The sequence below is a fragment of the Miniopterus schreibersii genome (genome assembly GCF_964146895.1).
Source record: "Miniopterus schreibersii genome assembly, chromosome: 9".
Taxonomy (NCBI): domain Eukaryota; kingdom Metazoa; phylum Chordata; class Mammalia; order Chiroptera; family Miniopteridae; genus Miniopterus; species Miniopterus schreibersii.
Window position 1 is genome coordinate 25545445 of NC_138118.1, and position 16130 is coordinate 25561574.

Consider the following 16130-nt stretch of genomic DNA (forward strand, 5'->3'; position numbering starts at 1 on the left):
ATTGCCTTCCTGTAAACTGACAACAAAACTTCAGGAAAAAAAAAGTAAAAAACAATTCCTTCTGCAATTGCAACCAAAAGAAGAAAATACCTAGGAATAAACTTAACAGAGAACATGAAAGATCTATATACTGAAAATTACAAATTGTTATTTAAAGAGATGGAAAAAGACACAACAAAATGGAAAAATATCCTGTGTTCATGGATTGGAAAAATCAACAGTTAAAATGGCCATATTACCCAAAGCAATATACAGATTTAATGCAATCCTCATCAAAATCCCAATGTTATTTTTTAAAGAAATAGAATGAGAAATCTTCAGATTTGTATGGAACCACAAAAAAACCCAAATAGCCAAAGCAATCCTGGGAAAAAAGAATGAAGCTGGAGGTATCACACTACCTGACTTCAAATTATACTACAGAGCTATGATAATCAAAACAACATCATATTGACACAGAAACAGACACACAGATCAATGGAATAGAATAGAGAGCCCAGAAATAAAACCACATGTATATGGGCAGATAATTTTCAACAGAGGAGCCAGAAACACACAATGGAGTAAAGATAGCCTCTTCAATAAATGGTGCTTGGAAAACTGGAAAGTCACATGCAGAAGAATGAGACTGGATTATAGTTTGTTCCCATCTACAAAAAATTAACTCAAAATGGATCAAATACCTAAATATGAGACCCAAAACAATGTTACATAGAAGAAAACATAGGTACCAAACTTATGGACCTTGGTCATAGAGAACATTTTATGAACTTGACCCCAAAGGCAAGGGAAGTAAAGGTAAAAATAAATGAATGGGACTATGTCAAACTAAAAATCTTCTGCACAGCAAAAGAAACTGACAACAAAACAAACAATCAGCCAACCACATGGGAGAGGATATTTGCAAACAGTAGCTTTGACAAAGATTTAATTTCCAAAACATATAAAGAACTCATAAAACCTCAACACCAAACAACCCAATCAAAAAGTGGGCAGAGGACTTGAACAGACACCTCTCCCAAGAAGGCACAGGCACAGCCAATAGATATATGAAAAGATGTTCAACCTCACTAGCTAATAGGGAAATACAAATCAAAACTACAATGAGATACCACTTCACACCTGTTAGAGTGGCTGTTACCAACAAGATAAGCAATAACAAGTGTTGGAGAGGTTGTGGAGAAAAGGGAACTCTCCTTCACTGCTGGTGGGAATGTAGACTGGTATAACCACTATGGAAAACAGTCTGGCAATTCCTCAAAAAATTAAGAATAGAGCTACCATAGGACTCAGCAATCTCTCTTTTGGGTATATTCCTGAAAAACTCAAAAACATGTATTCACAAAGATATATGCACCCCTATGTTCACTGCAGCACTACTGATGGTGGCCAAGACATGGAAATAACCAAAGTGTCCTTCTATAGAGGACTGGATGAAGAAGCTGTGGTACATAGATACCACGGAATGTTACTCAGCCATAAGAAAGGATGAAATACTGCGTTTTGATACAACCTTGAGAATATTATGCTAAGTGAAATAAGTCAGAAAAAGCTAAAAACCATATGATTTCACTCATATGTGGGATATAAAACAAACTTGTGGACACAAACAGCAGTGTGGTGGTTGCCACGGAGAAATGGGTGGGAGGTGGGAAGTAAAGAGCACTTTAATATATGGTGACAGGAGAAGATATGACTTTGGGTCATGGGCACACAGAGCAATGTACAGATCTTGTAACAAATTCACGAAAACCTGAAAGTATATGCTCAGATTAACCATTGTTACCCTAATCAATTTAATAAAGCGTTAAAAAAAAAAAAGAAATGCTTTACCTGGCTGGAGTCCACTAGAGCCCATTTAAGTGTAAAGGGTGAAAGTAGACCTCAGTACTTGAGTTCTGGCTAGGAAAAGAAATCAGAGCCAAGACTCAAACTCGCAAGTTAAGATTTATTAAGTACACAAAGAAAAAGTACCCCGGAGAAATTTTAAGCAGGCGTCTCAAATAGCTGCCCTAGGGTGTAGGCTAGGGCTTTTTTTAACCCCTCTGACTGGGGTGAGATTAATGCTTTCTTCTTTGAGCTAACCTATCAGGGCCTGTCTGGTTGTCTTCTGTCCTTGTATGGAAGTTTCCTCCAGCCCCCTTGTTCTCCTTTAAGTGTGGGAGTCTACCACATAACTAGCCACATGGCAGGGGGTAGAAGGTCAGAGGGAGAATCTGACCAGCATGACTGGAGACATTCTAGAGGAGAGGATGCCTTAGGGGCAAGGTCCTGATTAACAATACTTATCTCCAATGCCTGCTCTACCAGTTTTTCCCATTGCTAGGTGTGCAAGACATTCTGCCATGGTGACCTCCTGGAACTAGCCCATCATCCTTGCTCTGCTCATGTCTCTCTAACTGCCTACCACAAGAGGACTATTACGGTATTTCAGTTACTGCCCAGCCATGGTCTTGTCTCAGCCAAGTTGACTTCATTGGTACATGGTACAGAACCAGAGAAAAAGCTACATTAGCAAGGGACAGCATTAACAAATGATCAGACTACTCAGTCAAAATGTGGATTGTTACCATTTATTGTGTAGTTTTCTCCCTGTCTTTCACCCTTTTTTTTTTGTTTTTGATCCTCACCAAGGATATTTTTGCCATTGCTTTTCAGAGAGAGAGAGAGAAGAGAGAGAGAGAGAAACATTGATGCAAGAGAGACACATCGATTGTCTCCCTCCTGCACGCCTCCCAACCCGGAACCCTTTAATCTGTGGACTGACATGAGCTACCCTATTTTTTTTAAAGTGCTGAAGCTCACTGAAAAATATTTAGTTTAGCAATATGAAATACCACATTAAAAAATGCCAAAGAGAAAATAAAGGTAGGAAAATAAAATAAAGCTAAAACATAGATCACCAAAATAAAGTTCAATTTTTTTTTTAATGAAAGTCTTAAAAATCTAATGAAGACAAATACCTGAGTAGAAGGCAGACCTATCTCTATGCAAAAAATGTAAGACTCTACAAGGGGACCAAGATTTTCCCTAGAATGGTGCTTGTCAAACTGTAGTGCATTGGGATCACTTGGAGGGCTTGTTGAAGATTGCTGCCCCCCCCCCCCAAGAGTTTCTGATTTTGTAGGTTTTGAGTGTTGCTCAAAATTTTGCGTTTCTTGTTTTGTGTTCTAACATGTGGTCTATCTTTGAGAATGTCCCGTGTGCACTTGAGGAGAATGTATATTCTGCAGCTTTGGGGTGAAATGTTCTGCAAATGTCAATTAAATCCATCTGACCCAGTGTGTCATTTAGAGTCTCTACAAGTTCAAGAACATTGAAATCATATCAAGCATCTTTTACACCATGGAATACTGTGCGCCTGTACAAAAGAAGGATTCCTTACCCTTTGAGACAGCATGGTGGGACCTAGAGAGAGTATTATGCTAAGTGAAATAAGCCAGTCAGAGAAAGACAAGTATCACAAGTATCACATGATCTTAGATATGTGGGATCTAATGAACAAAATAAACCAGTGAATAAAATAGATCCAGAGACATAGAAGCATGGAACAGACTGACGAATCCCAGAGGGAAGAAAGGGGTGAGGTGGGATAAGAAGAGAATAACCTAAGAATTTATATGCATATATGCATAACCCATGGACACAAACAGTAATGTGGTGAAGGCCCGTGGGGAGATGTAGGGTAGAGGGTGTCAGTGGGGGGAGAAGGGGATATTTGTAATACTTTCAACAATAAAGATAATTTTTTTAAAAAAAGAAGGATTAGGAGAAAAGATATTTATGAGAAACTGCAGTACATTTCCTAGCCTTTAAGACTTACTCAGTAAAGATTTTTCCAATACAAAAAAAATTTGCATTTCTAACAGGTTTCCGGATGATGCTATGCTGCTGGTCTTGGGACCACACCTGAGAACTGTTGCCCTAGAAAAGAGTTGAGCCTACTCTAGCAACCAACTAAATGGATGATTGAGACTTCAAAGTAACATTCTAGAGAATAGGCCCAATTATTTAAATTGGAACATTTTCTAAGTTCGAATGTATCAGTGACCCACTACAATCACAGAACACCCAAAAAACGCCCATGGGCACCCATGAAGTAATTTGGGTTTTCTAGTTTTTTCTATGTGTCTACCTTTTCCCTGTTATCTAGAATCTTCTAGAATCATTGACATAAAATTTTACGATCACTAGAATTAGGGATCTGCCCTATAGGTAAATTGGCTTATAATAGTATTCATTTAGAACATTACTAATAACATTGTAGTTAGATATACATTTCAAAAAATCTTTTTATGCTAAAGTTCATTCTCTTTTGTAGTATTAAACTGAGATTTCGGTTTTCCATACATAATAATTACTGGCCTGGGCAGTACCTACTCACTCCAAATGATTAACTATTAAGTGTAAATTCTTTTTTTTCTTTAATTTTTCTTTATTGTTGAAACTATTACAGATGTCCCTCCCCCCCCCCCCATTGTAAATTCTTTCAAAATAGCAAACATGAGTCATAGTGATGGGAAATACACTGACAAGTCAGAGAACTTGACTCAACTCATCAGTGATATTCAGGATTGGAACTCCTGCTTTTCCCAACTCAGTGCTCCATGCCCAGGAACATTTAGAAGTGAACTTTAAGTAACTCTGTTCTTAATATTAATGTTGTAATCAACCGTTTCCTCTGGTCACTTTATTTTCAGGATGGCTGGACACCAATTCATGCAGCTGTAGACACTGGTAATGTGGAAAATCTCAAGCTTCTTATGTACCATAGAGCACCAACTTGTGGAAATTCCTTGCATGAGGAGGAGACCAAGTTGGAAATCTTTGACTTGGATCGAGGAGAGAGTCCTGAAGGCACAGGCAAACCTGTTGTTTCTGTAGACCTCATTAACCACGCCAACAGAGAAGGCTGGACTGCTGCCCATATTGCTGCTTCAAAGGGTTTTAAGGTGTGTCAGGTAGCAGCTGACCTCGTTACTCATTTGAATTTGATGAGTGGCAAAGTTGTCTGTTGACTGAGTGTATGACAGTTGAATAATAGAAGACTGGATGATACCATTGCAGGAGATGATTAGCTACCTAGATGAACTGATTTTTTCTGTCCAGCAGATATTTCTGGTCAAGAGTATATGAGACTTTTCATAGAAAACATGTTTGGGATTTGTTAACAAGAAATGTGGGAGTAATGTTTTATCTCATATAAAATTAGGAAAAAATGGTTGGTATTGATTTAGTCTGCTGGGTTGTTTGATTCAGTACCAAGGCCATGATACTAGTTAGAGGGAGAGCCAGGTCTCAAATACATACCCTGTAATGTGAACAGCCTCCTTACACTCTATCTGTGCTTGCCTACTAATAGAGGAAGCTCTGAATTTCACTCATCAGTTAGAGTTGAAAAAGATTCTGATTATTCAAGAAATAACAATATCGTGGGCCATCTATTTATGCTTCTTTTTTCTATTTAAGCCACTTTGGAAATAATATGCTCTAGCAGCAATAAGCTATTAGAATGCTCCTGAGTGCAGGGTACTGTGTATGCTCTCATTTCCAGGGATCATTTATACCATTAGGTAACTCCTGGTCCAATGGGGTACAGGACAACTGTAGGATAAGAGAAGTACAAAAATTAAAGGAAGGTAATAGAATGTCAACTATAATTGAAAATAAATGTTCTTAAAAAGCAGTATAATAGACATGGTTAGAACAATATAATGCACATTTTTATTTTTGTGGAAAAAAGGGAGAGAATGCACATATTTCAGAGAGCAGAGTTGCAGGGATGTTGGATTCAGAAATGACTCATTCTAGAGGAGATAGAAATTATTTGGAGCCTTGCAGAGTGGGTTAGATTTGCCATCATTATTGGGGAAAAGAGTATTTCAGATGGAGGGAGCAATAGGAACAGAAAATGGAAAGGGCAGGTGGTAACAGCTCCAGTTGAGCTAATGAAGAGTAGTGAGAAGAAATAAGACTGGACTGGGAGTCTCATAGGATATCATGGACCTTCAGTGACATATTAAGTAGTTTAGGCTTTATTTCCTAGTCAGGGTAAAGCAATTGAAAGGTTTTGCACAAAGGAGCAAAATAATCAGCTTTCTAGTTTAAATTGATTAATTTAGCAATAACATTTAGAAGATCGGGGATTATGAAAAAGTGGGTGTCAGGGAGAGAGACTAGATTAAAGATGAGGAGAGTGGTAGAAATAATAAGAGATATTACAGGCTAAAAATATCAAGAATGGAAGACAGATTAGATATGGGAAATGAGGAAGCTGAATAGAAGGATAACAGTGATGTTCCCAGAAAGAGAAAAGAGGTGTCATTGTGATCAAGAAGATAGAATGTGGGTTTCGACATGCTGAATTTAAGTGCTATGGTATGCCCACCCAGATGGAGACATCTGAGAATAGCTAAAAATGTGTGCTTGGAACTCCTGGTTGGGTAACTTCCTCTTATGAATCTTATTTGATGCCAGAAAGGAGCATGGAAAGGATAGTTTGCAACCTGTCTTCACTCCTTAAAGAAAATCTTTGTGTATAATGCAATATGTTACTGATAGGAGTGGGTGTACATGTGCTCAACCTGAAGGCAAAAAGCGCGAAATAAAACCTGAGCATGACTGATCTAGGGTATTCAGCTAATGAACCTTTGCTAGGCAGAGAGAGGAATCTACTCCCCGATGTGAGTCACACTGCAGTGTAAGGTGCTTGTGTTGCAGCTCAGCTCCTTAATTATGACTCCTTATTAGTCCTGATGCTTTTTAAAAAATTTATTGTTGAGAGTATTACAGATGTCCCCCATTTTCCCCCTTTGCCCCTCTCCACCCATCTCCCACCTTTCCCCAGTTATTCCCCTGTGTATTGTCTGTGTCCATGGCTGTGCATATATGTATATAAGTTCTTTGGTTAACCTCTTCCCACACTTCTTCCCGCCTTCGCTCTGAGATCTGTCAGTGTTTTTCATGCTTCCATGTCTGTGGTCCTATCTTGCTCATCAATTTATTTTGTTCCTTAGATTCCACATATAAGTGAGAATCATGTGGTATTTGTCTTTTTCTAACTGGCTTATTTCAGTTAAAAGAATATTCTCCAGGTCCATCCATGCTGTCCCAGAGGGTAAGAGATCCTTCTTTTTTTTTTATAGCTGCATAATATTCCATGGAGTAAATGTCCCACAGCTTTTTTTATCCATTCATCTACTGATGGGCACTTGGGCTGTTTCCAGATCTTAGCTATTGTAAATTATGCTGCTATGAACATAGGGGTACATATATTCTTTCTGATTGGTGTTTTGGGATTCCTAGGATATTGATAATCAAGGATGATACCATCCATGTACCCAGGCCCCTGGCAAATGTGGGTGCTCTGTCATTGTTGAGTAAAGGGAACTGTGACCTCTTTCTCACTTAGAATATGTCTCACCCTATATTCACTTACTTTAAGAAACATAAGATGAATTGTGAATAAGAAAAGAAAGATTTTTAAAAGTGAATATGACTAACAATATTCACACACCTCTAAGTAAAATAATAGATTGAAATAATAGATTTATTTTAACCCTGGAGTGGATACTTACTCTTCCAGTCTAACTTATTCATTTTATGATTTTTATGATTATAAGGATATTTAAACCCTGTAGGAATTAATAGATAGAAGTTGGGAATGAAGCTCAGATTGCCTGATTTAATTACTCTTTACACTATATCATCCTGCCTTCCTTCCTAGTCAAAGAAAGGCATTGGAAAATATTTTTGTATTACTTGCTTAATACAAAGTTTATATTCTGGCTGAGATATTGCTCCAGAGGGGTGATCCATTTACAACTAAGTTGTAAAGACCCTTTCTGAAAAAATTTAAAAAACTATTCTGAAGTAATCATGTGAATAAAAAGGTTCTGCACTGACCATACGTAGAGCTAAAAAAAAAACAAATATTTTTTCTCTTTGCAGTGGTATATATGTGTCCAGGCTACATAAGGTACTGTAACCCAAGATGATGACCTTAATTTTCCCTGTTTTTCAATAAAGAATTGTGGGATTTCAAAGTTCAAAGAGACATAGCTCATCCAGTCTAACCACCTTGTCTTACAGGTGAAAAATTAAGTCTTGGAAAATAGCATGACTAATTAATTACCCAAGGTCAATTCATGGAAGATAAGATTCCCAAATCAGTACTTTTGCCATTTTTGTCCTTGGTTTTTTTCCTAGTGTTTAAGCAATTTATGCAAATCACTGTTTTGTGTTTGGTAATAGAAATACCTCACACTAAAGCTAGCCTGTGACTACTCCAGAGCTGAACTAATCACCGAGGATAAACCCAGGACATGGACTTTCCAGTGTTTTCCACGAACACCTTTCATTGATCTGGATTTTGACCCTTTTCTCCTCACTCTGTATTTTCTCCCTTAAATGAACTTATTGACCCCCAGAATATAATCTATTAGAGATTCCAAAATCTTACCTCTGGCCCAGCTTACTGTTTCCTGAACCCATCCGGGACGGTTCTATCCAAGATGGCCACAGTTACAGGGAATGTCCCAGTCTGGCCAGTACAGTCCTTGTTTATGCCTGTCATCCCAATGTTAGTATTAACAGTGCCTCCTTTTTACTCTTAAGTGTCCCAGTTTAGAAAATTATATGGTAAACTTGTTAGTGACCAAATTTGTTTTTGCTTCTACCAAACAGCTCCAAGTGGGTGAATCCTTGGGCTCTCATATTCATAATCCTTAGCAAGTCTGCTGCATCTTTTGTTCTTCCTCTGAATAAAATTTAAAAAAAATCACCTGCCATTTATGTTTACTTCCCCTATCTTTCTAACTGAATGATTTCAATTGTTTATTCTTTATAGATGAATTTTGAATGTGTTGCCTCTCCCTTGTCCTGTGAGCACTGTCCTTGGAGCTCCCTCATTATCTGCTCTGTGGACTTGTGCAGCGCCTAGGGGGGTCGGGGCCTCTTCATCCAGTCACTCCTGCTCTTTTACACTGCCAAGAGAGGGACCCGGATTGCAGGCTTGATCCAAGTGACATGGTCATGTCACTTACCTGCTTAATGTCTTCACAAGGCTCTGTCGCTTCCAGGATAAATGCCAGACCTTTATCATGACAGACAGGCCCCTTCCTAATCTGGCCTCAGTCTTCCTCCTCAGGCACACTTCCTGTCCCCTTTCCTAATGCATTCTGTAATCTAACCATGCACTACTGGCTTCAGTGCAGGCATCCTGTGCTTTCTCTTCTCTCCCTGCCTTTGCATCTGCTGTTTCCATTACCTCAAATGGCCTCCTCTCCTGTCCTGACCCTTCCCTGCCTGGAAAACATCTCAGCTTAAGTCTTGGCTTCCAGGAGTTAGATATTCTCAGGGCACCTCTTGACATTTCCCTTAGAGAGCTTGAACTTCAAACCTGTAATTGTTTGCATGCCTCTCTCCTTTTCTACCTCTTCCCCAAAATCACTTTTCCATCTTTGTATATGCTGTGCCCAGCAGAGTCTCTGACCCTAAAGTACTAAATATTTGCGCAGCCAGTGTGGCTCAATGGATTGAGCGTCGTGCCATGCATCAAGAGGTTGCTGGTTTGATTCCCAGGCTTGTGGTCAGGCCACATGCCCGGATTGCAGGCTTGATCCCCAGTAGGTGGCATCCAGTAGGCAGTGGATGGATGTTTTTATCTCTCCATCTCCCTTCCTCTCTCTCTAAAATCAATAAAAACATATATTTTTTAAAAGTACTAAGTGTTTATTTAATTAGTGGATTCTTTTTAACTCTTTTTAGCTCTCCTTCCTATCACTGTCTTCAGTCCCGATATATCTTCCAAATGCGCCAGCTGGTTTTCAGAGCTGAGCCAATCGTGGCACTTGGTTACCTGAACATATCCTCATGCCTGTAGAGAAACATCCAAACTCCTCAGCACTCAGTCCTTCACAGCTGACTCCAGCCATCTTCATTTTTGACCACTCACCCCTAAAGCTACCATTTTGCTTATGCCTTTATTTCCCATTTTAACAGCCTTCATCTCCCCTGCCCTGCAAAACTGGGTACACCCACATCCAAGGTTGTTCCCAGCACCTGCACTGGACCTTACTTCCATCTGCAAACTGCTTTCACTTTGCTCCCTCTGTTCAATCTCACACTCTCAGCTCTCTGCTTTGACTCTGATTTTATCTCTAGCTCTTTGGACTAGGGGTTTCTACTTAGTCGCCCTGGCACCGGTACCTTGTTTCTCATCTCTCCTTAAAGGACCATGGTAGAGGTGGTTCATTGACCCTGAACATCTCTTCTACCTTTCCTCTATAATAATGGATCCTTCAGTTTTCAGAGGGGACCCTGATCACACAAAATAAGGACCTACATTCTCCAGCCTCCACTGCAGGTAACTGTGGGCACCTTCCTAAGTCCTGGTGAAGGGGATGTAAGTGGAAGTGAAAGCTGAAGCCTAAGTCACTGCTTTTTTAAGCCTCTGTTATTGCAGATGTATCTGTATGGTAACTAATTGGACTTTGGCTTGAACTCGTGTAGATCTCTGGCTCTCTTTTATAGAATACCCTTCCCCATTTAGGCCCCTGGGAATCCATTTCGGGAAGCAGTGACTGGCATCCCAGCATTTATCCTTCACACAATGCCACCTCGTCAGAGAGAGAGCTTAGATTCCTTCCTTCACCTCTCCCTCCTCTCCCCAGTCCACACAGTAAAACTTTGCTCATCATTTCAGCAGCCCCCTTTCCTGTGCACATTTTCCCCTTGCCTGACTCTTCGCTGCACTCTGCGTTCCCCCCGAGAAACAGAACTGTTACCTTATTCATCATCTCAACCCTTGCCTCTAACAGCACCTGGCACAGAGGTGCTTAGTACCTCTTTCATCCAGTTGTGTGGAGGATGAGCACCAAATACTTGGAAGGTAGTTGCTGTAGCTGTTGTTGTTACGCTTCAGTTGGGTAAAGTGTTCATCGTTGTCTTCCCCACTGAGCCCAGCATGGTGCTGTAGAATTCACACCTGCAGCAGTGTTTGGATATTCGATCTCCTGCTATCTTTCTGACATTTTGTGCTTCATTAAAGAGAAAGTCGCTGCTTATATATATTGTCCACTGATCTACCTGAGTGTAATACAAATTATATATAACAGTCTTTGTGGATCAGAAATAAAAGAATCTTGTAGATTTGGGTTGCATTGTTTATCATTTCTGTTTGTAATCTAAAGTAATATCACCTAGAGTTAGAGATTGAGATCAGTGACATTTGTTCATGTGCTAGATGTTCAGGCTCTTTTCTAATTGGTAATGATTATGTTGATTATAATAACAGCAGCTAATAAATATTGAGAGTTTAGTAAGTGTTGAGAATATAAGAACTTTTTATGCATCTTTTCGTGTAAGTCACATAACAAGTCTATGAAAGATAGATATTTGAAACACAGCTAAGAAAACTGAAGCAAAAAATGTTAGGTGATTTATCAAAGATGTAGATAAAATAACTTATATTGGCAGGATTATAATCCAGGTCTATTTTGGCTCTTACCTGCTTTTTCTGCAGGTACTAACTTGCATAATAAATGTATTATTTATCTCTTTTATCACCTGGGAATTCACAAAGTTTAGTGATCAGACTGCACTCTATTTAATACTTGTTTTAGAGTCAATCTCTAAATCAACATTTCTGAATTCCTCATTAACTATCTTATGCACTCACTGGTTTTGTGCAAATTAATAAAAGAGTTTTATAAGAATTTTTATTTATATATTTGACTTCGTTTTCATTTAATTTCTTGACTTAACAATTTCTTAAATTTGAACCCCCAGACCCACAAAAGCCAGACTTTGATTACAACTAAGCCAGACTTTGATTACAACTATAGAGGAAATGTCTCCAGCCTGAGCAGGGGCAGTGAGAATCAGATGTCCTAACTGATTCCCTTTGCAGGCAGGCAGATTTTCTTTACCTAGGGGTCCTCTGGTTCAGCTTCTCCATTTTGTGTGTCCCAAGGCCTAGTCTCCCATCCCCACAGCGTCCAAAAGAAGTCTCTGTATCAGCTTTGATTTTAAACAAGCACTAGTTTCCTGTTCACATTTCACTTAATTGGTGGTTTCAACTTACACCTTGGTTTTAGGGATTTCCTGTACTTCCTTGTGAACTCTGGTTGCATTTAGAGTATATTTTGGGGGCAATATGAAACAGTTGGAACTCGTATGTTCTCCTGGTGGGAGTGGAAATTGGTGTAGCCACTTCTGAAAGTGCTTTGCAGTATATACTAACATAGGACATATGCACAGCCTGTGACCAAGCAGTCTAGCTCTAATTCATATGCTCAACAGAAATGTGTGCACATGTCTGCCGAAGGCCTTATACTAGAATGTTCATAGTAGGACCTAAATGTCCATCAATAACATATTAGGTAATTAAATTGTGACATATTGATATCATAGAATACCTCACAGTAATTTTAAAAAGTAAAATAGTTTATCTTTTAAAACAAAAAGATAAACTATTACTACTCCCAACACATGGATCAATTTTATAGACATTATCTTGACTGAAACAAGCCAATATAAAAGTGTGCCTGCAGTATGATTCCATTTATATAAAGTTCATTAACAGGCTAGCCAATCTCTAATACTAGAAATCAGAATAGTAGATACCTGGGGGGTGCAGGGCGGTGGGGGAAGGGGAGAGGGGCCAGAGATTGAGATGGAAGCTTACAAAGTGCTCCTTACACAGTATTGCACTTAGTGATCATTCTTCAAGCTGCATACTTACGTGTGTACTTTCTATGTGAATATTATGCTTCAGTAAAATATTCACATGGAAAGAAAAAAGTGTGTTTTGCCAAACAGAAAAGGGGTAGTTTTATAGCAAAGCCATGTGTATGTGCATGCATGTGTGCGTGTGTGTGTGTGTGTGTTTAAGGAAGTGATGAGAAGGATGATGCTTGTTTTGGTTGTTAGTTCCTTTCCATAGATACTGGTCTGTTCAATTTTGTGCTTATTCTTATGGGAAATAAGAAAAGAAAAAATAAAGTGGTAAAAGTTAAGCTAGTAGAGTTCCTTGGTAAATATCCTAATGTAACATCCTGCCAGCCAATTATTGATTAGAAGATGTTTTCATTTATTTCTACTTTGGTTTGAAAATTTTTGGAAAATAAGACTTGTCAGTTTGTAGGATACTGATTTTTTTTGAGTGAAGATTTCCTTCAGCAGCACAGAAGAAGAAAAGCTGAAAAAGAGAGGGAACATAACTTCAGTATCTATTGGGACTGTTTATCTAAAAAATTCAATCAACATGTTCTTTATATATTTAAATTAAAAAAAACCCAAAAAACCCAGACACTCTAAGATCTCAAATATAAATGTGCTTATGAGGACTCTGGGGTAGAATTGTTAAAATTGGAGTCCTGCACTTACATGACCAGGAAAGCATTTCATAGTCCAGAAGACAGCCCAGTTGTAGCAAAAGTCATTTTGCTTTATGTTGCCAAATTAACATAGAGGGACACTGTCTGCCAAAGTTAATTTCTTTCCTGATATACACTTAAATGAAGCATTATTTGCTTTTCATTTTGAGATATTGTTTAGTTTGGGTTGCTGGAATTGGAATAAGATTTCAAACCAAAGTAGAATTCCTGATTTGTTTGCTGTGGGCAACTGATTTTTCCCTTGGGGTTTTAGCTCAAGTTTCTTAATTTGAACTTAAGGTAATAGAGCTTTTGTTTTTACAGAACTGCCTAGAAATTCTGTGTAGGCATGGCGGGCTTGAGCCAGAAAGGAGAGATAAGTGCGATCGGACTGCACACGATGTCGCCACGGATGACTGCAAGCATCTGCTGGAGAATCTGAGTGAGTGCCTTCACAGCCTCACTTTTCATCCCTCATCCACATGAGGCCTCTGGGAAAATGGAAAAAAATATTAATACAATTCATTTCTCTCATTCTCTGCTTAGCTTTCTTTCTTTGAATCCTAGCTGTTACAAAAACACTTTATTGATTACAACTGTGGTAATTATTTTTCCGTGTAGAATGGCTTTTTACAGAATTAGCTGCTGTTCAAATAATGCAGGATCTTCCTTGTATTTATCATTTTTCTGACTTAGGGTATTACTCTTTTCTTCTGACTTAGGTTGTCTTTATAGACATGTGTCTAACAGGGTATGAGAAATCATGGCAGGATACTTTGATATTAGCTGGTTGATGAGCCTAAGCAAGTCGGTTGTCTCTCCACATCTGTTTGCCTACCTGCCTATGAAGCTAATTGGTGATCTTTTTGGTTCCTTCCAGCTCAAAGAATATATGCTCTAGCACATTTTATGAAAGGTTCACTTCTGGGTTCATACATACAAAATAGCATGTATGACCTCTTATGTTTAGATTAACACCCAGTCCATTCAGTCAGCCAGCTGTATTAGTAATTCCACTTTAGTTTATATTTTAATGTTAAGCAACAAAAAATGAAGAATAAACATAAGAAATAATTCATTCTAGGGTTTGTAAGATGGTAACATGCCCTATGGAAAAGACTAAAGGGGTTGGGAGGTTGGGAGTGGGAGTTTTTAAAATGGGTTTTGAAGTTTCAGTTTTTATTTATTTATTTTTATTTTTTATTGTTCAAAATATTACAGATGTCTCTTTTTCTCCCCTTTGACCCATTCCACCCCGCTCCACCCCCCTCCCCAGTCCCTCACCACACCATTGTCTGTGTCCTTGGGTTATGCATATATGCATATAAATTTGGTTAATCTCTCCCTCTCCACCTACCCGCCCCCCCATCCCTCTGAGATTTGTCAGTCTGATCCCTGCTTCCATGTCATTGAGTCATTTTTGTCCATCAGTTTATTAAGTTCTTCAGATTCCACATATAAGTGAGATCATGTGATGTTTGTCTTTCTCTGCCTGGCTTATTTTGCTTAGCATAAATAATTAAAACCCTAGTGAGGCAACACTTCACACCTGTCAGAATGGCTTCCATCAACAAATCAACAAATGACATGTGCTGGCAAGGGTGTGGAGAAAGGGGAACCCTAGTACACTGCTTGTGGGAATGCAGACTGGTGCAACCACTATGGAAGACAGTATGGAGGTTCCTCAAAAAATTAAAAAATGGAGCTGCCTTTTGACCCAGAGATCCCACTTCTAGGAATATATCCTAAGAATCCCGAAACACTAATCAGAAAGAATACATGTACCCCTATGTTCATAACAGCACAATTTACAACATCTAAGATCTGGAAACAGCCCAAGTGCTCATCAGTAGATGAATGGATAAAAAAGTTATGGGACATTTACACCACAGAATACTATGCAGCTGTAAAGAAGAAGGATCTGGTACCCTTTGGGACAGTATGGATGGACCTGGAGAATGTTATGCTAATCGAAGTTTTAGTTTTTAAAATGACAGACAGGGTAGCCTCATTGATAAGGCATCTAAGCAAACACTCGAAGGAGGTGAGGAAGGCAGTTATGTAGATATCTCAGGTGAGAACTTCTCAGGCAGAACATCAGGAGGACAGAAGCCCTAAGGCAGGGTCATACCTGCATGTCTGAGGAACTGCCAGGGTGACTGGTTTAGAATGAGCAAGGAGAGAGAAGAAGGAAACAGGCCAGGGAATTTTCCGGATGTGGTGAGCTAGGGTCCTGATCTTGTTGAAATTTGTAGCATTGTAGGGACTTAAGGGGGAGCAATGTCAGTGTTTGAGTGTAGGAATGACAGATCTGAGTACATTTTAATAGTCTCATTGACTGCTTTGTTGAGAACAGACTATAAGAAGTCACAGGTAGAATCAGGGGACCTCTTATGTCATTGATGTAGTATTCTAGGTAATAGTCAATAATGATGACTTAATCTAGGATTGTAGCTGATGAGGTAGTGAAAAGTGGTTTGGCTCTGAATACAGCTGAAGATAGAGCCAAGAGAACTTTCTCCTGGGTTGAAATTGAAGTGTGAGAGAGAGGAATGCTGTACACCTGAAACTAATACAAAATGATATTAAATGTAAACTGCAATTGAAAAATAATTTTTTTTAAAGTGTGAGAGAAGGGATTTGTGGATAACTTCAGGTTTTCAGCCTGAGCAACTAACTGGCAGGATGAAGTTGTTGTTACTTGTCAAGGGGAAGGAAGGCTGCCGGTGAAGCAGATTTTGCTAGTGAAGA

The 16130-nt window shown here is 39.0% G+C and overlaps 1 protein-coding gene across 3 annotated transcripts in view; it reads left to right on the forward strand.

Annotated features, from left to right (window-relative positions):
• The window catches only part of CTTNBP2 (cortactin binding protein 2), a 171701-nt gene that overhangs the window by 99047 nt on the left and 56524 nt on the right, over positions 1–16130 (forward strand). For all 3 annotated transcript variants that reach the window (XR_013999579.1, XM_081147738.1, XM_081147737.1), the window contains exons 8-9: positions 4701–4952; positions 13704–13821. Coding sequence is in view for 2 of the 3 variants with exons in the window: in XM_081147738.1 (XP_081003864.1) it covers positions 4701–4952; positions 13704–13821 (370 nt within the window). In the remaining variant the exon portion in view is untranslated. The remainder of the gene's footprint in view (positions 1–4700; positions 4953–13703; positions 13822–16130) is intronic.